Raw genomic sequence first — 21,143 nt, forward strand, 5'->3', positions numbered from 1 at the left:
TGTTATACTTTAATATAGTCTTAGACTTTTATAGCTATATACAATATTGCACTTCTTATGGACCAAACTCTACAAAGACAGAATAAATATTGACATATAATACACATAAGGATTTCAATAACCATGATATCTGTGCTTGACATCTAATTTACAGTCTTTCTCATTATTCACTCCATTAATGAGTTAACCTTTTAAACAACACAATGCCAGTGATATTTTACTATGAATATACTGTAAATGTATTATATTCAGCTTGTACAATATTTAGCGGAAAGTGGTTTTTAAACAAGTTCGCGTAGATTTGATTTAGCGCATTTCTTGATATTCTTATTCATGTATCATTGTTTAAGACATTTAGCGATGTACTTGAATTCGCGGAAGCATCTTTCCGCCAAAAGTGCTAAAAAGAATACACCGCCAAATGTAATACGTTTACAGTACCTTGCATGTATCAACACATTTTCTAACATTGATAAAATTTCAAGAAATCCAAGAATTTATAATTTCCGGGGTAAATCTTTTTTAAAAATAGAATTGGGATTTAAGTGAAATAGCTTCAACACATCCATAATATTTGAGATATATATGTGGGTGTTAGAGATACTGTAGTTCACCTGTACAAACTAGATTCAGATCTGAAATGTCGAATGACATCATTTGCTCTACGAGGGATGTTCGAAAATTATTGAGACATTGTGTATATTTTGCTTTCTAATGAACGTCTTTCGGTGAAATTTTGCAAGTACGTTTGACATACTCTTAAGAACTAATAAAAGCACGACATATTTTACAAATATTTAATATTTTCTGTACAATGGTATATAAATACCTCAATATTAGGGGTACCCGGAGCAGTCACAAAATCAGATGTTGAAAATGTGTAACATCAAAGTTCTAACTCTTCGTGGACCCATAATAAGATCGAAAATAATTCAGTTTAAAAGTATAATTTTTCCGCTTTATTTCAAATTTATGCTGTGCAACTTTGATTGAATTTTGATCAGAAATACGGAGTTCATAAAAAAATTAAGCGTGGTTAAGAAATCTGCTAACAATGTGAAATGTATTTTGACATCCAGGGTGGAGCAGCCAGCATACCTAAAATTTTAAGTAGCGCAATGTTAAACTCTTCCCCAGACAGACCGACCAGCTAAAACAATAACCAGAAAAAAATAATGTGTAAGGGTTGATTCTTTCATTGATATACATTTTTTTTTCAATTAATTTAACCAGATTAAAGTTATAGCGGCTCTGGACGACCATGCGTTGTTACGTACGGTATTGATATCGTTACGGTATTAAAACCGCTATGTATAAATCGGCACTGCATGATTCTAAGTCACTCTTTCAAACAAATGAAATTTTTATTGGGGTAGCAACAACATTTAAGGAATGACTCTAATTCTTGGCCAGATTATCGAGTATAATATGGTTTGGGTCAGTTTACGCTTTATAATCCGCGAAGCGGATTATAAACAAGAATTAGAGTCATTCCTTATAATTTAATTTTAAAATAATTAAACAACTGGGGATGTAAAATTGTGTTGTTTTTATTAGTTCAAATTTACCGCGCAATAATACAACCGTAGTAACGGAAGTGATGGGAAGCAAGGGGAGGTAAAAACTGATACATAGATCTAGCAGCCATGATGCTTGTTTACATGAGGTAAGATCGAGCAACTGTTTGAAGTTAAAGGTACATTCATTAAATCTGGAATTTTTCATGAATCCGAAGGACTGGAAATGAGGGGATTGATGGATACAGATGATTCAGCTGGTTGTCAAGGGGGTGTGTCCCCATACCAAACCAGATTATACAAAATGTTATGCGTTCCTTTTTGGAAATCAACCAATGAGAGACAAGAATACAAACAGAATTAAATTATTTACTTTTAAAGTATAGTTTAAGGAAAAAATTGTTTGATTTTTGTGATGTTATATGTAATATTAAAGAAGGAAGAGTATTAAACACATCCCAATTCTTTCACATGCTAAACATCTCCGGCTGGCTTAACGTTATATGACGTGGCGATGCTGCTCAGGGTCGAAAGACATATGCATGTTTATTATTTCACCGAAACTTATCTAATTATCATAGAAATAAGAAATTTTGTGTAATTGTTTTACTCGTTCTCTATAAAATGTTGATGAATTTTCATAAAATTATCTTCATTATTTATGGAGTAAATGTAATTGTCTCATTAATTTCCGAACAACCCTCGTATTTGACAGTTACATACACAGCACTCTTTAAAGGCTAAACAGGTAGCTACTGTTATAAGCTTGATGAATACGTACATATCTTTAAATAATAAAAACTTATTATGTTAAGGTTGACCTTGTGACAACCTCAGCAATCAGGTCATCTACTCCTTAACAAAGTTCGATGTGCAAAGGATTCAAAAGCTATGGATAAGTACCGGGTAATATCTATTTCTATATGTTTATTTTGACCCTTGGACTTGGACAGTGAACTAAAAAATTTATAGTTCATTTATGTCTTACTTATTTTACAGCATTTTACAGTTTCAAACATTGTGACCCAAGAATAGAATCAAATTTAAAACTAGAACTGTCCAATAGGGACAAATACCCCCCGCTGGGTTTTTCAGAGAAGGTGCCAATTCAAAAATACATTATAGATCTAGAGGTGTTCACAATTTACTTACAAAAATTGGCAGTGAAATATAACTGCTCATCATGTTTCTTAATGAATGAAACAAAGGTACAACCAAATGAAACATCAATACTAATACATTGTAATTCCATTGTAACATTATTTTTTTTTTTTTTATTTTTTTTATTTCTGCATTAAAAAAATATATTGCAATTATGTGTTATGTCACTCTGCAAACGGATTGTTGAAAAAAAAATAATATTATACAAAATCAAATTAATTTTGATAACTTTACATCAAATTCATTTGAAAGTAAAGAGCTGGTCATCCAGTAATGAAGTGCTTTGACAGACAATAAATTACAATTAAGAGAATAAGAGAAGAGAGATCTTTTAATTCTTGTGCCTGATTCCCAGGAGATTACACATGGTTGATAATGAGATGCCTTAATGTTCAACTTCCCACACCAAACTCATTAATTTATCTTTAACTGGATGCATGTCCAGTCATTATTCCCAAGAGATAAATAAAATTACATTATCTTCTGTGCAATGTAAAAACTGTTTTTAACACTTGATGATGTTTCTTTTTTTTAAAGTTTATACAAGTTGTTTTAAGCTGTAGTATTTTTGTACAGATATTCTAGATTCTATGTCTCAAACCTTATACATGAGCCCAAAATAAACAAGTCAATTAAAATAAAAAATAAAACCTGTAAAATGCAAAAAAATGAACAAAAAGAGTTGAAAATTCCAATTGCACACCTTCATATGGTGAATAATAAGTGTACAAATTTTCAAATTAATCCTTGCAATAGTTTCTGAGAAACGGTCCGGACAAAACCACAAAATAAAAATGAAAAAACACCTGTTAAATTCAAAATAATAATCGAATCAAGATGAAAATTTCAGGTGCACAACTTCATATGGTGAATAATATTTGTACAAATTTTCAGACAAATCCTTCCAATAGTTTCTGAGTAATGGTCCGGACAAAATCTCGTCTACAGACAGACGGACAGACGGACATGGTGATTCCAATATACCCCCCCTAAACTTCGTTTGCGGGGGGTATAATAAAAGGCTGCCTCCAAAGTTCTCTGATTGACATAAAAGTAGACTGAATGAGATGTAAGCATTTTAAGCAAAGGTAATCTCACAGGGAATCGAACATTTCATTTTCTGGAGAATGCTGCTGTTTCTCATCACCATGAGGTGACCTCTGATGAATTTTAGGTGAACCTGGATGAACTTGAGATGACCTCTGATGACCTTGAAGTGACCCCGAGTTAACTAAAGGTGACCCCTGATTCTCCTCAGTAATGTCTTCGTTGGAGCATTGGACATTGTCCACAAGTGAATTGTTGCTCCCACTTAGTTGTAACACGGATTTATTATATAGCACATTTTCCAGAGATTTACTCCACTTCCCCTCCTGTGAGCCCCTTACAAACAAAGCCCGCCTTTTGGTGTCAAACTCCAAATCTTTAGCAATTCTCCCAAACTCCCTGTCCCATAAAAGTACACACCCACATTCATCATCTACAACAGACACGTTTTACTAATTGAAATTTTAGTTTTTAGAACTGTAAATATATTAAGATTTTTAAAACAAGATCTCTTCATAGTATACCTCTGTCATTAGTTGTTTTATCCCCCGAGTTGTCATTAAAACCAAAGCCCCCACTGAGAACACCAGAAAATCTCTCCTTGTCAGGCTTGTTACCTGTAAGCAGACAAAAGATTGTTTGCAAACTGCACTTCTCTAGACAAAGCACCTGTCATTTGAAAAATTAGAAATCTGAGAATCCTGTTAAAATTCAAATATACATCTCTTAACAAAGACAACTATATACATGTCTCGCAGTGGCAAATACAGATCACTAATTTTTCAAATTATTCAATTTCTAATATCTCATTTGTTCCTCCTTTTCTATTAATTTATAAAAAATTAACTAGCAATTTAATTCAGTTCTGAAATTCTAAACAGTAAAGTGTTAAATGAATTGTTGTACACTTACTTTTGAACATGTAGGATTTCAGTGCACGTACAGGGCCGCGGTACCTATGACAAGAGGTGATGGATTTCCCCGATTTACCATCCATCAGTATTATTCTGCCATCTCCAGTCCCCGCCCACAATATCCCATGATTCAAATCTCTAATTCCATGATTTTCTTGTAAAGCAAGGGAGGTAAGCCTACACTGTGTTGGCTTCAGTCTATCCAAAAAATACAAGGCAATTATATAAAGGGCAAATGTGATTCATTGAAAACTGGAAAAATTATAACCAGCATTCTGAAAATATTGTCCTCTTCCCACAAACTACTCACCCAACCAGTGGGGAGACGTCAAACTGAGCTTTCAGGGTTTCCTTAGTGAGGTCCCACATCTGTATGACAGGTGATCCTTTGTGGCAGATGAACACCTGGGACTTACTGCTGACACACAGGCCATAAATAGGCACAGACCTTGCACTGAAAAAAATAAATATAGTCAATACAATGAAGTCAGCCTTATAATAAACAAGACATCCTTAGTCTTCCCAAGAGCCTTATAAAATACCGTTTTCCTGGTAGTGTTTTAAAATACCTGTCCTTTCTGGTCTCGACTGATTTCTCCAGGGCTATCCCCCTCCTGTAACTCAGCATCACAATCTTTGACCCACAGGAGCAGTACACCCTCTTACCCCTGGCCTCTACTTCCAGGCATCGGACGGCTTCATGCTTCTTACCTGGGGACAGGAACATTGGGCAGGCTTTTTCTTCCTAAAACACACAAAAACTTCCTCATCAACAAAGGTGTGACTCAAAGATTTGTGATATTGGATTGCAACCACCCTTGGAAGGCTAAAGATGCTGAACATCTACATATTATAGTTTGCAGCTAACTGTAAAGTTTCACGTTACGTCACGATCTAGTTGACAGCTGCGCTCAAGGTAAATTGTACACGCCTCCTAACTGCAAGCTTTACGACTGGAACTTTCTTCTTATCCCTGATTGGTTGCTTGTGCAACAGACTATTTCCATGTCAATGTTGATAATTTGAGTTGACCAATCACGTAAATTGTTTACCCTGTATGCATCTGACGAAAAAGATCTTGACGTAACGTGAAACTTTACAGTTAGCTGCAAACAATATTAAATTGACAATTGAAATTAAAAATTTAGTGCAATCAATGGGTATTGAGTGGTTGGCGTAATCATGAATTAACACTACAAACTTCCAAGCTTTATACTGTATGCTAAAATTTTTTTTAATGGTATTCATGAATTAGCATATCATTGTCCATGCATGCCAAATCCTCTAAAATATAGAAGCCCGCTTTTTTAAATATGTTTTTTTGAAAAAGAGTAAGGTCATTGAGGGCCCTACAAAAACCACAAAACTTTCAAAACCGTTCATACAGTATTTAAATTCATATTGCCGAAATAAAGCTGAAATATTGCCAATATGGCTTATAAATCAATAATAATCAATCAATCCAAAAAAAAGTGGTCAGGACTTTTAATTCACTTTGACACAACCATAGGATTTGAGATATCAAAGTTTGAGATAACAGAGTTCAACTGTATATTCCTATCAGAGATTCAAACATACATACATAAAGTATTTCCGATTGTGGAAACATCGCTAAAGTTCCATTGGCAAGACCCACAAATATAAGGTCCTCAGCCTTGGGTCTGAAATACAAAAGTTTCAGTAAATTAAAGAAAAAATTGACTCTTTCTTTATTTCAAACCAAAAAACTAGATTTTATAAAATATTATCACTCAATAGAATGTAATTTACCATACAAAAAGGACTTACACATTTAACATGCAGAGAACAGCATCAGGTAGTAGTGTAGAGCAGTGTAGAAACTCGTGTCTGAGTGTATGATACAACCAGACTCGGCACATCTGAGTACCCACCAGTAGATAACCCTGACTGATCGACTGTAGAGCTAGGATTCTCCCATACCTAAACATGGCTCCCTATAATATACAACAACTAACCCTTAGTCCTACTGTCAGTGTATGATACAATCAGTAGATAGTCAACAGTTAAAGTATATCATTGAGGGAGTTAGCATGATTCCAGTTCCCCAAGACCAGGACTATTTCCCAAGGCGAAGCATGCCGAGGGAAATAGTCCTGGTCGAGGGGAACTGGAATCTTGCTAACTCCCTCAATGATATACTTAAACTGTTTTATTATACAGATACAAATTTAAATTGTAAAGATCACCTTTTTAAAAAAAATATTTATTTACTGATTAACTAATCATTATTTGTTGCAAATACCAAATAAGAAGACAGTTATTCCCTAAATCTACTGCAATCATTGGATTTTGTTTGTTGTTTACGTCTTATTTTGTTGTGTTTTGTTACATGAAATACGTCATGAAGCATTGTGTTTTTGCATCGCTCTATTATGACGTCACAATGAAAAGCTAAAACTGCAAATTAGCATGACTAGCTTTCGACCAAGGGACTAGCTCAAAAAAACTAATGCACGAGGATTAGCCGATTCACAGCGATTTCTAGGGAATTGTTCAGATCTATAACCATGTCACTATGACGTCACAATGAAATGCTAAACCTGCGAATTAGCATGACTAGCATTCGACCGAGGGATTACCTAAAAAAAACTAACACACGAGGATTAGCCGATTCACGGTGATTCCTAGGGAATTGTTCAGATCTAATCACTTAATTTTATATAGGGAAAAATCAGTAGAGGTATAATAACCCTGACTGATCGACTGTAGAGCTAGAATCCTCCCATACCTAAACATGGCTCCCTATATTACATAGACAAGAGGCCCATGGGCCACATCGCTCACCTGAGCACTGGCTAGGAAAAAGCAGAATTGGTTTATACTTGAAAAGCTTAAATCCAAAAGTAGTCCCAAGACCAATCATGGCTTTGCTATTCTTGAGAAGAAGATTTTTAAAGAATTTTCCTATACATTTCTATGTAAAACTTTGGTCGGCCATTTTGGCCCCGCCCTACCCCTGGGGGTCATGATTTGAACAAACTTCAATCTACACTACCTGAGGATGCTTCCATATAAATATGATCAATTATGGCTTTGCTATTCTTGAGAAGAAGATTTTAAAGAATTTTCCTATATATTTCTATGTAAAACTGTGGTTGGCCATTTTGGCCCTGCCCTACCCCTGGGGGTCATGATTTGAACAAACTTAAATCTACACTACCTGACGATGCTTCCATATAAATATGATCAATAATGGCTTTGTTGTTCTTGACTCTTGAGGAGAAGATTTTTAAGGAAATTTCCTATATATTTCTATGTTAAACTTTGGTCGGCCATTTTGGCCCCGCCCTACCCCCGGGGGTCATGATTTGAACAAACTTGAATCTACACTACCTGAGGATGTTTCCCCATAAGTTTCATCTTTCCTGGCACAGTGGTTCTTGAGAAGAAGATTTTTAAAACATGCCACCAAATTTTCATTAATTCCCAATTATCTCCCCTTGAATGAGGGCGTGGCCCATTCATTTGAACAAACTTGAATCCCCTTTACCCAAGGATACTTTGTGGCAAGTTTGGTTGAAATTGGCCCAGCGGTTCTTGAGAAGAAGTCGAAAATGTGAAAAGTTTACAGACAGACGGACAGACAGACAGACAGACGCCGGACAAAATGTGATCAGAAAAGCCTACTTGAGCCTTTGGCTCAGGTGAGCTAAAAAGTCTTACTTAATCTGACTACAAAACTAACAAGTGCAAGATAACAAATGTAGCTATTCCCCAAAACACATGGCCTTCTCTATTAATTAAGTTCATTTTGTATGTTAACTGTATATTAAGAGTTTAAAAGTACAGAGACACAAGCTCATTCTCAATATACATTTTTTCATAACCTATCAGGATTAAACAAGTAAGGAATAAAATAAATAATACACTGTTACCTTGACCTCTGGTGTTTGGCCCATTAGCCCCCCCCCCTTTTTTTTATCTTGACCTCTGGAGTTTGATCCTTTAAATCTCCCTTACTTTGACCTCTGTTGTTCAGTACAATTAATCCCCCTTACCTTGACCTCTGGAGTTTGGTCCATTAAGTCCAGTCTAGACAGCTGTACGTAGTCACAGTCACCACTGGCCACCCACAGGTAAACCTTTCCACCGTCCTGCTCCTGGCATACAAAAATCTAAATGTCAGTTATCTTATTCTTTATTATTTCATGACTGTGCTACATTTCAGAAAAATGCACCAATTTTTTGTGGCAGATGTTGTGTATACATGTATCTAAAAATTTCAAAGACCTTAGTGAAAGAGGTAGATACTCATTATGCGTCTTAAAAAATGATTGAGTGCAACTTTTCTGCTGAATACTAGACCTACCTGTATTGTGAAACACTCTACAGTTGTGCCTTTAGATATTGGGATGACTCTCTTCAAACCTAAAATTTCTGGATCCTTTAGCCTCTCCCAAACTTGGTGTGACTAAAATATCAATAAATTAGAAGTCTAGTTAATTAAGTTCAGAATATTTCAGAATTCTTAAGCCAAAAAAAAATTAATGAATAGTTTCTCAGGCCAAAAAATTCAAAATTCAATGCAGCAGGAAGGCTTTTTTTTTTTTTTTTTTTTTTTTTTTGAAGCAGGTTTGACATTTTTTTAGCCATTTGTTCAATAAAATGATAATACAGCCTACTCCGGATATATTGAAATCCAGGGGACCATGCAAATTATTTCAATATATCCGTAATTCAATATAAGCGAAATCGTGAAGCTGCCACTTTTACAAGTTCAATCCCGCTCTAAAATAAGGAAGAACAAACCCGAACAAATTAATTTTGTCATCGTTTATCTATAACAATAAACAGATTACATAGAATATGAGTCTTTGAAAGTTTAATTTTTTTTTTATTTCTGTTTCATTGAAAAGACAATCTGCAACCTCATTATTATTCCCCGATCGCATTTATTAACGTTTTGGAGGAAATTCACAGGACTTAAACGGTTGAGTACTGCTGAACGCTGCTTGTATTTCATCGTAAGTGTACTCGGGTTAATTCCTTAGTTATTTCGAATTAAGGTATATCAATAGCCATTAACAGCACGTATTTAATTTCAAAGTTATGTTTTTTTCCCTAGATCTGTGGGGGTTACTATTTTACGTTTAGCTGTTTAGTCTCGAAATGTCCAGTATTATATACGTGGATACAAAGAATTTAACAGAGAAGAATTTTATTTCGTAAGAGCATGCAGTATAAAAACAGATAAGGTGAAAACTTAATTATTCACACCTGTGTATATCAACTGGTCAATCGGGCATAATTACTGTCACCAACAGTAACGACAGCCACTAGGGAGTACTTCAATATAACCGTTAGGAAAACAACTCATTATCACCTGTGGGGGACCGATTAGTGGCTTCAATATAAGCGAAATTTCAATATATCCGATTTCAAAATAACCGTTATTTTAATGCAAAGAATATGAGAGGCAAAAACTGGGGATTTATTTCTATTTCAATATAAGCGGAATTTCAAAATAAGCGAGTTCAATATAAGTGGAGTAAGCTGTATCTACTAATTCTTAATTTTTTTTTCTGATATTAGTTAAAATATGTATTTAACTTTAAATAATGTTATTCCAAACATTTATTAAAAAGTTAATTCATAAAATACTGTAAATTTAGAAGAAATGTATTGTATTTCTAATAAAAATTTATGAAAAGGGGAATAACTCGATTTTCTTTTTCAACTTAGAAAAATTGAAGATTGAGTTATTTCCCTTTTCAATATGTCAAAAAAATTTATCAATGCGGCCGTTTTTGAACTGATGCGGCGGTGCCTGAGAAACTATTTATTAATTTTTTTGGCCTTACAGGAGATTTTTTTGCAAATACATTAGTTTCATAATGACTGAAGTTTAGGGCTTTGTTTCACAGTATGATATAATGTGGATCAATAAAGTTTGTGACAACGCCTTATACTATAGAAAAATTGTGGATCAGAGGTAGCATCCAAATCAAGACTGGTGAGTTCATTCCTAGATGCATCATCAATGCAAGTTTGATCAACATTGGGCATACAGTTTCTTGGCGATGGACTTGCTTCAAAAACATCAAATTTTGAAAAATGTTGGTCAGATCCAGCATCTGAAGCAAGTCTGCATGAATAATTGACTGCCATAGAACTACAAACTATTGCAGAATAAGTATGACTTACTGTTGGTCTTTTGTCTGGAGATTGATTCATACAGCTGGTAATTATTGTCTGCATGTCTGGCCAAGGCTGACACCCCTTCTGTGTTATGGGTGGGGCCAGATGTCCCTAAAAACAAGCATTTACATGTCAATGTATATGAAGACAAACAGTTCCTGTATAGTAAATATTGTCTGTAAAAAGAAACTTAAACTATTTTCATTAATTTTAATACCTCAGCAATGACTCTGTCCATCTCTGTTTTGTAGTCGTAGTCATCAAATGGGTGGCGGCCTCCACTCACCAGAGCATACAAGGTTATACCAAGGGAGAAGACATCAGCCTAGAGGATTGTAACATGTAATTGTACCATCAGTTTATTACTTTTTAACATAAATGTTTTAATCAGTTATGGAATTAACTCTTTCCTTGAACTTAAACAACCCTTAAATAAATTCAATCGAAAATCTAAAATCAAATTTTAAGTCTTATCAACTGACTTGAAGCCCAATCCCATTTTCCCCTAAAATGGTGTCAAATTAACTGATAATATAACCTATGATCCTGTACCTTAAATGAGTAGGTCTCCCCCCTGATGACCTCTGGAGCCCTGTAAGCAGGTGTCCCCTCCTGAGCTGTCAGACCATCAGGTGTAGAAAACCGAGAAATCCCATAGTCCGATATCTTAGCATTCACCTATCAATAAATAAAAGTCACATTTTACAGGAAATTCCTGTCTGATATCTTAGTATTAACATAGAGAATTCTAGTAATAGAGTTGCTGAATTTGACAAGGAAAACAAAATGTGTTTGTGAATCAATATGCGCCTGGCGGCTATTTTTAGCATATAGATCACAGTAAAGGTCACAAGGCCTTGATTTTGAAATTGAAAGAGCTAAATTAGTGGAGTATGCATACCAAATATAAAGTCGCTATCTATGGTTCAAAAGTTATGGCAAAGATTAAAGTCTACAGGCAGACAGGACAAAAAGAATATGCACCCCCATCTACTGCTCCAGGCGCATAAAACTCAAGTTTCACATCTGACAGAAAGAGACTGTAGATAAGTACTTACCACATCTGACAGTGAGAGACTGTAGATAAGTACTTACCACTTCTGACAGTGAGAGACTGTAGATAAGTACTTACCGCTTCTGACAGTGAGAGACTGTGGATAAGTACTTACCACTTCTGATAGTGAAAGACTGTAGATAAGTACTACATACAGGGTATTTTCGCCACGTGTAATTTTCGCCCTTTTACACTTGCAAACAATTTTGCCCCGTTTTAAATTCTCCCAGCCACAGTTTTAAATAAGAAATTATACTGTGTTCTTTTAATTAGCCCCATTTTAAATTCGCCCAATTGAAAGTAGGGCAAAAGGGGCGAAAATAAAATGGGGGTGAAAATTTCCCTGTATACAGTACTTACCATTCTGACAGTGAAAGACTGTAGATAAGTACTTACCACTTCTGACAGAAAGAGACTGTATAAGTACTTACCACTTCTTACAGTGAGAGACTGTAGATAAGTACTTACCACTTCTGACAGTGAAAGACTGTAGATAAGTACTTACCACTTCTGATAATGAGAGACTGTGGATAAGTACTTACCACTTCTTACAGTGAGAGACTGTGGATAAGTACTTACCACTTCTGACAGTGAGAGACTGTAGATAAGTACTTACCACTTCTGACAGTGAAAGACTAGTTAAGTACTTACCACTTCTGACAGTGAGAGACTGTAGATAAGTACTTACCACTTCTGACAGTGAAAAACTGTAGATAAGTACTTACCACTTCTGACAGTGAGAGATTGTGCAAGTACTTACCACTTCTGACAGTGAAAGACTGTAGATTAGTACATTGTCTGGCTTCATGTCTCGGTAAACAATCAACATCTTGTGGAGGTAAGCCAAGCCCTCTGATACCTGAAAACAATGGACTCGGTCTGAATCAAGAGTCAATCAACATTAAACTGAAAATAATACATTTATCTGCAGGTCTCTTTTCCATAGAAACTCTATTTCCTCCCAAATCAAAGAGGTCACTTTATATCATTAAAATTATCAAAAACAAGAGGCCCAAGGGCCTTGAATCACTCTTCTGATAAACTGTACAATCTATCACTTCTATTAGAAGCCTCCAACTCTATTAGAATCATAGGACCTAAAATGCATCAACGTACAAAGTTTGATAATATTTAGCCAGTTAAGACTAAAGATATTATAATATAATTATACAATACCATAAGTAGGTCACAGTGACCTACCTTTTGATTGAAATTTTCTGAGGACTCAAGATACATTAATTGACAAAGACTGATGATTCTAATTAAATAAGTACCTGAGATATTCAAAAGTAGGTCACCATGACCTACTTTTTGGTCAACATTCTCTGAAAACCCAAGATGCATCATCTGACAAAGTTTGACGATTCTAAGCCAATTAGTACTAGAGATAATTAAATATAGCCATCAAATGTCGAAAGGAGGTCACTATGACCTACTTTTTGGTCGACATTATTAAAAAACCCATAATGCCTAAATTGACAAAATTTGATGATTCTAAGCCAATAAGTACCTGAGATATTCAAAATTAGGTCACCATGACCTATTTCTTGTTGGACATTCAATGAAACTCTAAGATGCCTCAACTGACAAAGTTTGATAATTCTGAGCCAATAAGTACCAGATATAATTAAATATAGCCATAAAATGTCAAAAGTAGGTCACAGTGACCTACTTTTTGGGCGACGTTCTTTGAAAACCCAAGGTGCCTTAACTGACAAAGTCTGATGATTCTAAGTTTATACGTACCTGAGATATTCAAAAGTAGGTCACTGTGCCCTATTTTTTGGTCGACATTCTCCGAAAACCCAAGATGCCTCAACTGATAAAGTTTGATGACTCTAAGCCAATAAGTACCAGATATAATTAAATATAGCCATAAAATGTCAAAAGTAGGTCATAGTGACCTACTTTTAGGTCGACGTTCTCTGAAAACCCAAGGTGCCTAAACTGACAAAGTTTGATGATTCTAAGCTTATACGTACTTGAGATATTCAAAAGTAGGTCACTGTGACCTATTTTTTGGTTGACAATCTCCGAAAACCCAAGATGCCTCAACTGACAAAGTTTGATGATTCTCAGCCAATAAGTGCCTGAGATACTTATATATAGCCATAAAATGTCAAAAGTAGGTCACTGTGACCTACATTTTGGTCGACGCTCTCCGAAAACCCAAGATGCATCAACTGACAAAGTTTGATGATTTTAGGTCAATAAGTACCAGAGATACTTAATTATAGTCACAAAATGTCAAAAGTAGGTCACCATGACCTACTTTTTGGACGTTACTCTCCGAAAACCCAAGATGCATCAACTCACAAAGTTTGATGATTCTAAGCCAATAAGTACCGGAGATACTTACATAAAGCCATAAAATGTCAAAAGTAGGTCACCGTGACCTACTTCTAGGTCGTCACTCTCCGAAAACCAAATATGCATGGACTCACAAAGTTTGATGATTCTAAGCCAATAAATACCTAAGATACTTAAATATAGCCATAAAATGTCGAAAGTAGGTCATCGTGACCTACATTTTGGTCGACATTTTTCAAAGACCCAAGATGCATTTACTGACCAAGTTTGATAACCGTAGGTCTAAAGGTCTAAATATGCATTTTAAACAATTTGAAAACAAATGTCGGCAAAATTCAAAAAGTAGGTCACAGTGACCTACTTTTTCATAAGTATGTTTTAAGGTCCCAAGATGCATCGAAGTACAAGATTTGATGATTCTAAACCTCCCAGTGTCTGAAATAATGGGATTTAATGTTTTTAAAAGGATAAGTCATAAAGTTCAAAAAGTAGGTCACGGTGACCTACTTTTAAGTTGACATTGTTTGAGGACCCAAGATGCATCAACTGACAAAGTTTGATGATCACAGGCCTTAAAGTGTCCAAAATATGCCTTCAAATCAATTTGAAAACAAATCCCCACAAAGGTTCATTCTCTATAAGGCCATTTTCCGGCCTACGATAAAATCTCTTTAAAATGTGATTTTATATAACTATAATCATTCTAGTTCATGATTTTGATGTTTGTTTTTCAACATCGATCATCTAAGGCACGTGATTTAGAGATAAAAAATGGCTGTCAGTTAAAGAAAAATTGAGGGTAGGTCTATTTAAATCAAGTTTCTATGCATGTTTTTGAATGTAAATGATCAAAAATTGTTTATTTATGTCGGAAATACATCAGACCCAAGTAATAAATTCGAAGATTTTTTAAATTTAAGGTTTAAGATATTTTTTATGACAAGAATTCTAATGCATCCACATTTTGCATATTTTGAACGTAAATCTTTACGAAATTCACACTGTATGGTGCTGAAAAAAAGTTTGATTTGCAATTTATTGGAAAGTATTATATCATATATAATTATATTGTAATTGTATATCATTTCTATAGACGTGGTACTAATTTTACGCATAAAATAACCATGTTAGAAATGAGGTTTCTAAGTTTCTATTGAACTCTAAAAGTTATGAATCAAATGTTGAAAGCACTGAATGGATTTTGATTGTGATTAAATAAAATTCAAGTAGTAATTAAGAAAAGAAATTCAGCAATTGCAAAAAAATAAAGAATTAACAGCATAAGAATATCAATGCAAATATATGTTGACTATCCATATGCATGTAAATAGTCAATACATATAACTCAGAGCGGTTGCATTAAAATATACATCTCTAAGTAAAATGAAATAAGCTTTCATTCAATTACTCGTGCTGCACGATATATTCAATTAAAAATGCCTTCTAAACTTTATGTATTTACATGTATAAAATTTGAGACCCCCCCCCCCCCCTTGTCTAACGACACAACATAAAATGGAGCAGAATTTTAACAGTTCCTTCAACTATGCATATAAGGTTCTGAAGTTTTCGTATATACAAGTATACGGACTTAAGGGTTCTACAACATCCCAGGTTGAAAATGGACCCTAAGGGTTTAATGCTCCTTTCGCACTCTTGAAACCTGTAGGTTAAATTCAGTCTCTTTCCCAGTGCAGCATCAAAAACTTGTTTAACACGGATAGTGACAGTTCCCTACATAAGTCTATAGCATTTAAAGTAAATGTCATCGGTCTTTTGGATATTATCTTTTTTTTTTACAGAAAAGGGCCCCGTCCTGCGTTGGGCGTTGGTTATTAATACGACTATGTATAAACACTTGACCTTAAGTGGATGATTTCTTTATCTGGTTGAAAAATCCTTAAATGGGGTATAGCAACATTCATTTTATAAATCACATAATACATTTAGGAATCCCCCTCCACTTTACCAGTTTATTTTCTAAGACAGGACTAATGTTATCGTAACTTATGTCGATGAGTCCTCTCAATATTAAGACCCAGTTAACAAAATATGGATCAAATGATACTCGTACGGAAGTGTCCATATAAAAATTTTATGTGTACCTATAGGAAAAAAGGTCAATAATACAAATAATAAATGCATGTTACCACTTCAACAAAGATTGCTTTCATCATTTCTAGAACATATACACAGTACAGTACTCATAAGGAAATACAAAGAATATTTGTAGAACTCATAACGAAGTTCAAAGAAGTAGCACATATAGATATACTAATCTATCATTATAAATTTAAAAGATAACTCATATTCACACCTTATATTCGATAAAATGTTCTTATTTCTTAATTTTTATTAGACATTTCAAAGAAACGTCTCCACTTGTAATTTCATGACATCCAGTCTTCTCAGTCCTTTGATTTTTATATTTTCAAGTAAAAAGTTCACTTTTTTTAGTAAATATGCATTGCTGATATAAACCTTAGTAAATCAACAGAATATTGTTATATAACCAAAAATTATCAAAGAAATAATCTACATAAGCTGATATCCTTCATTGTGAGTAGTTAGCTTTTTCTGCAAATATCGTAAAAATGAATTAAAAAGTTTTTATTTAGATGTCATAACCACCTTTAACCAAACTCATAATTTGGTAGTCACTTTTTATGTTTATTAGAAATTTACATGCAAATTTTGGTGTTGGTTAAAGGTGGTTATGACATGCGTAGGAGTCATCTAATACAGCCACCCTGTTGAGTTTTCCCATTACTCTAATGCTAATACGGGCCGATAGTACCTTACTTTGTGACCCTATATCATTAAAAATACTATTGTATCATTAACCAATCAATATTTTTCATTAATTTGGAACATAAGCCTAGTGATTCATGCAATTTTTAAGGGAAAAAATACTATTTGACAAGAGGCCCATGGGCCTTATAGGTCACCTGAGTATCATGAAACAAGTCTCTGAACTGAGTAAAACCAAAATAATGAAGGAAGAAATATACACCTTTACCTCAGGAAACTTGAATTACAGTAGGGTTATGTAAGCTACTTGCTTCATTTTCATGTAATAATTCTGTACCATTATCATATGCCATCAATGCACGAATTTCAGATTTTTTTTTTCACAGAACATTATTGAAGTATGATGATAATGATGAAATGTTCTTTGTTATGCAACTTATATTGCGTTTGCAGTACGAAGATGCGGGACCATGAGTAATACTGACCCTGTGCAAGTTAGAGAGTCCTTCTATCCATACTAAACAACTTTTGTCACAACTGTAAACTTTAAGTGTTACATTAAAATTTCAAATTCTATAGTGATAAATCCTGCACTTTGTGGTTCTTATATATATTAATGTTTTGTTTAATTTATTATATATACTCTGATATGTAGTAATTTGTCCCTTCTTACATTCTTTTAAACATACTGTAATAAAAAATCAAACATTCAAAAGAAGTCATTAGATTTATTGGAGTTCTAAATTCACTCAGTATGATGATTTTCATGTATTAAGCAATGAAATTATTCAGAACATCAGATTTTGAAAAGAAAGCATCATGAGAAAACATCTTATATCATAGTATCTACAATTGTACAACAGCTTAAATGAAAATATGGCACAATTATACCCAACAAACAAAAAAATCAAAGTAAGGGAAATTTAAAAACAAGACACTGCAAAGCAGACTCCACCGCAAAAGAGAACATCAATGTAAATATAAATCACTGCTTGATTTACACACTGAAATGCATGTTTCTATAAACATGTAACTAGTACAATCAATGGTTCAATAATTGACTTTTAAATTGTGCACAATAATGACTGAAATAATGAAATTGTATTTATTGACTATAGCATTGCATTTATTTAGAAAGCTTGGTGAACAATTCATTTATTATTTTAATTACTTTGTTCAATTTTCAAACAATATGCAAATACCTTATTGGTCTACTTTCTGAAATTTTACCACCAAACATACTATGTATGAAGCAATCTTCACTTTATTTCTATATCATCTGAAAGAAGCAAGGTTTACCTCCCTTTACGGGCTGGCCATTGACCCCCTTCTTTCTATGCTACTTACCTTTAAAAAAGTGAATGCTTAATGTCTTTGGTGATTTCAGACAGTTAGAGCACAAAAATAGATAAATAATGTAAAATTATAGTAACATGAACGTGTTTTTTTTATATACCTGAATTTGTTCACCAAGCATGAATTCTATATATATATATACATATATTTTAAAATTTGCACAAATACATGTAGTAAAAATTGAACCATAAAATTATCCTTAAATTTTTACAATGCGATCAAAAATGTAATGAACATGTAAATGCACTATGGCAAAAACAATAGAAATAAATTTAATCAGAGACATATAAATCCATGGTTTTATATGTCTCTGATTTAATACACAATTTTAATCATTCTGCTCCAAAGCATTTTGAAACAATGCAGTCCCCCCCACTCCCCCCTTAAGAAAAAAAAATCAATAAATATGCAAATATTACCTAGACCAGTGAACTTATACATACATTGTATATTAATTAAATCCAACTTTTACATTCAGATTATCCTTGATTACAATTTAATTAAAATATCTGCATAATGAAAATTGATAGTTAAGGGATATATTTCAAGGAAATTTAGCTGTATTCAGTGGTTGTAGAGAACAACTTCTTTAATCTTACATAACGAAAGCGAAAAGAAAGATTAAAAGTTGTTTACAAAGACCTGAATACATTTATCAACACTTTTTTTTTTTTTTTTAGAAATATAGATCTTAAAATCATAAGATATGATAAATCCAGAGAAATGGGGTTTTATTATGTATATATACTACATGTAGTAGTTTCTTGAATTGTGTTGTCTGTAGATTCCAATTAATTTTTTGTGGTAAATGACGGTAAGGATTCTAAATTTATGAGATATATATATATCTATTTACGTTTTTGCATAAAATTTCAATATACATGTATGGAGTTATTAAAAATATAGATTTGGAAATACATGTAATGCAAAAATAAGGATGGCTTGATAAGAAGACCTCCCAAAGAATATATGTTTAAGCAACAAGTCTGGACAAAGTATTTACATGATTAGTCTTAATTAATATAATTATGTACAACAGATAATAACAGTTTCACATTCAATGTAGCAAATTAAGGAAGCCAGTCTTTTCAGAAACAGAGTGTAGATATATTAATTACAATTTCACATGTAAAACAAGGCACTCTTTTCAGAAATGTAGATAACAGTTTCACATTTAACACAGGAGGCAGTCCTTTCAGAAATGGAACGTAACTGGTTTAACAGTTTCATATTTAACACGATAGATCGTCTTTTCAAATATGGAATGTTGCATGGTTTTTAAATTTCACATGCAACACAGGAGATAGTCTTTTCTATAAATGGAATGTTGATATAACAGTACTACATTAACACAGCTATCAGCTAGTCTTTTCACAACACAGGGGCAACTAATTCACAATGTCTTTGCAGATATACACCCTTTTGACAATGGGTTGTACAATAACTGTAGTAATTCTGTGTAAAACACATAAATTCTTCCATTCAAATACATACTTAAATTCTAATATATACTTAAATTCAAGACATAGATATCAATCACCATAAGTAAATCTACTATTTCAGAAATCAATGTTAATTTAAATGCCCATGAGATAGAATGTGAATTTATGATTATTATACAATGTACATGTACATGTACATGCATTACCAAAACAGACACAGTGTACAAAGTACTTTACAAACACAAAAACATTAAGAGCCCTCTATGCACTGCACACTAAAGAGTTCAGATTTTGTGGTATTTTTAAGCAGATAATCTGCCCTTTTATCTAGACTAAATAAATTGAAATGTATAGTTTATCAGTATCAGCTAATCTGTGAGAGTGATCAAATCAACCATTCACAATTACATTTAAATAGACCAAGAAAAATTGATTGAACTCTTCATTTGCAAGTACTTTGCAAAGTTGAGTAAACAACAGTGAATATTTGTTTGTGAGTACTTCATTCTCTTTGAAATAAAGAAACTTGGATTCGCTTTGAATATTCTTTTCTAAGGCTGAATGCATAGGTACCCTAGGATGAAAATGTAATAGATAATCTCTGTATTTACACCTTTACATACTATAATTTTCTCAATTTTCCTTTAGTGTTGAGAGGGCCCTTAAATAAATGTTAAAACAATATTAAAAAAGAAGCAAAAAGTCATTGGAAAAATATCAAATGCTATTTGATGGTATTATTTCATCCAGACCTAATAGATCAAGTAAAATTTAAGAGGCACGTATGGCCACTAAAAGCATGTTATAAAAATATCTTAATATTTGATTGAATCAAATCTTGCAGATATAAACCAATACAATTATTCATTATAATATACCTTCATATTTCAATCAAAAAAAAAAGAACATGCATAATTACATTCAATTTATAAATGACTGAGATGTTTAGTTCAATAATTACAAAAGTATACAAATTTACATATTGTGTTACAGAACACAAACATCTACATAATTATCCTGTTACAAGAAAACAATACTGTGATGAAATTGAACTGTATGTACTATATATAAAATAAAGGTAGCCAAACTGTTTTCACCTTTTTTTTAAGTTTGCAAACATTACATATATATTAAACTAAATAATTGCATCTCATGGGCATTCAATTTTTAAACTCAATTTTGTCCCAATAACTTCCCAATAAGGTAATATATGTATTAAAATTTTAAAATTATATACTACTGTACATATATGTACATGTACATATGTATTTTTTTTTACGATATAGTGGAGTTATTGGGACATATAGGGTAGATGATGAGTGGCAACCCTTGATTTTGCCTAACCACTCTTGGCAGTTTGTAAATATTTAGCTTCCAATGGAAACTAAATATTTACAAACTACCTGTGTTGTGCTCTGGAGGGTTTTTGATA

General features: G+C 33.3%; 1 protein-coding gene across 1 annotated transcript in view; it reads right to left on the bottom strand.

Moving 5' to 3' along the window:
• Positions 1 to 3,694: 3,694 nt before the first annotated feature.
• Positions 3,695 to 21,143, bottom strand: part of LOC134276562 (leucine-rich repeat serine/threonine-protein kinase 2-like) — a 92,060-nt gene continuing 74,611 nt past the window's right edge. The window contains exons 54-66 of the mRNA XM_062758806.1: positions 12,613 to 12,711; positions 11,351 to 11,476; positions 11,016 to 11,123; positions 10,805 to 10,909; positions 8,970 to 9,071; positions 8,659 to 8,760; positions 6,428 to 6,594; positions 6,222 to 6,300; positions 5,209 to 5,384; positions 4,950 to 5,093; positions 4,638 to 4,837; positions 4,250 to 4,342; positions 3,695 to 4,158 (exon numbers count right to left, since the gene is read on the bottom strand). Coding sequence (XP_062614790.1) covers positions 3,773 to 4,158; positions 4,250 to 4,342; positions 4,638 to 4,837; positions 4,950 to 5,093; positions 5,209 to 5,384; positions 6,222 to 6,300; positions 6,428 to 6,594; positions 8,659 to 8,760; positions 8,970 to 9,071; positions 10,805 to 10,909; positions 11,016 to 11,123; positions 11,351 to 11,476; positions 12,613 to 12,711 — 1,887 coding nt within the window. The 3' untranslated portion in view covers positions 3,695 to 3,772. The remainder of the gene's footprint in view (positions 4,159 to 4,249; positions 4,343 to 4,637; positions 4,838 to 4,949; positions 5,094 to 5,208; positions 5,385 to 6,221; positions 6,301 to 6,427; positions 6,595 to 8,658; positions 8,761 to 8,969; positions 9,072 to 10,804; positions 10,910 to 11,015; positions 11,124 to 11,350; positions 11,477 to 12,612; positions 12,712 to 21,143) is intronic.

The sequence above is a fragment of the Saccostrea cucullata genome, unplaced genomic scaffold (assembly GCF_032062105.1).
Source record: "Saccostrea cucullata isolate Sc308-1 unplaced genomic scaffold, CSIRO_AGI_Scuc_v1 ctg1404, whole genome shotgun sequence".
NCBI classification, from domain to species: Eukaryota; Metazoa; Mollusca; class Bivalvia; order Ostreida; family Ostreidae; genus Saccostrea; species Saccostrea cuccullata.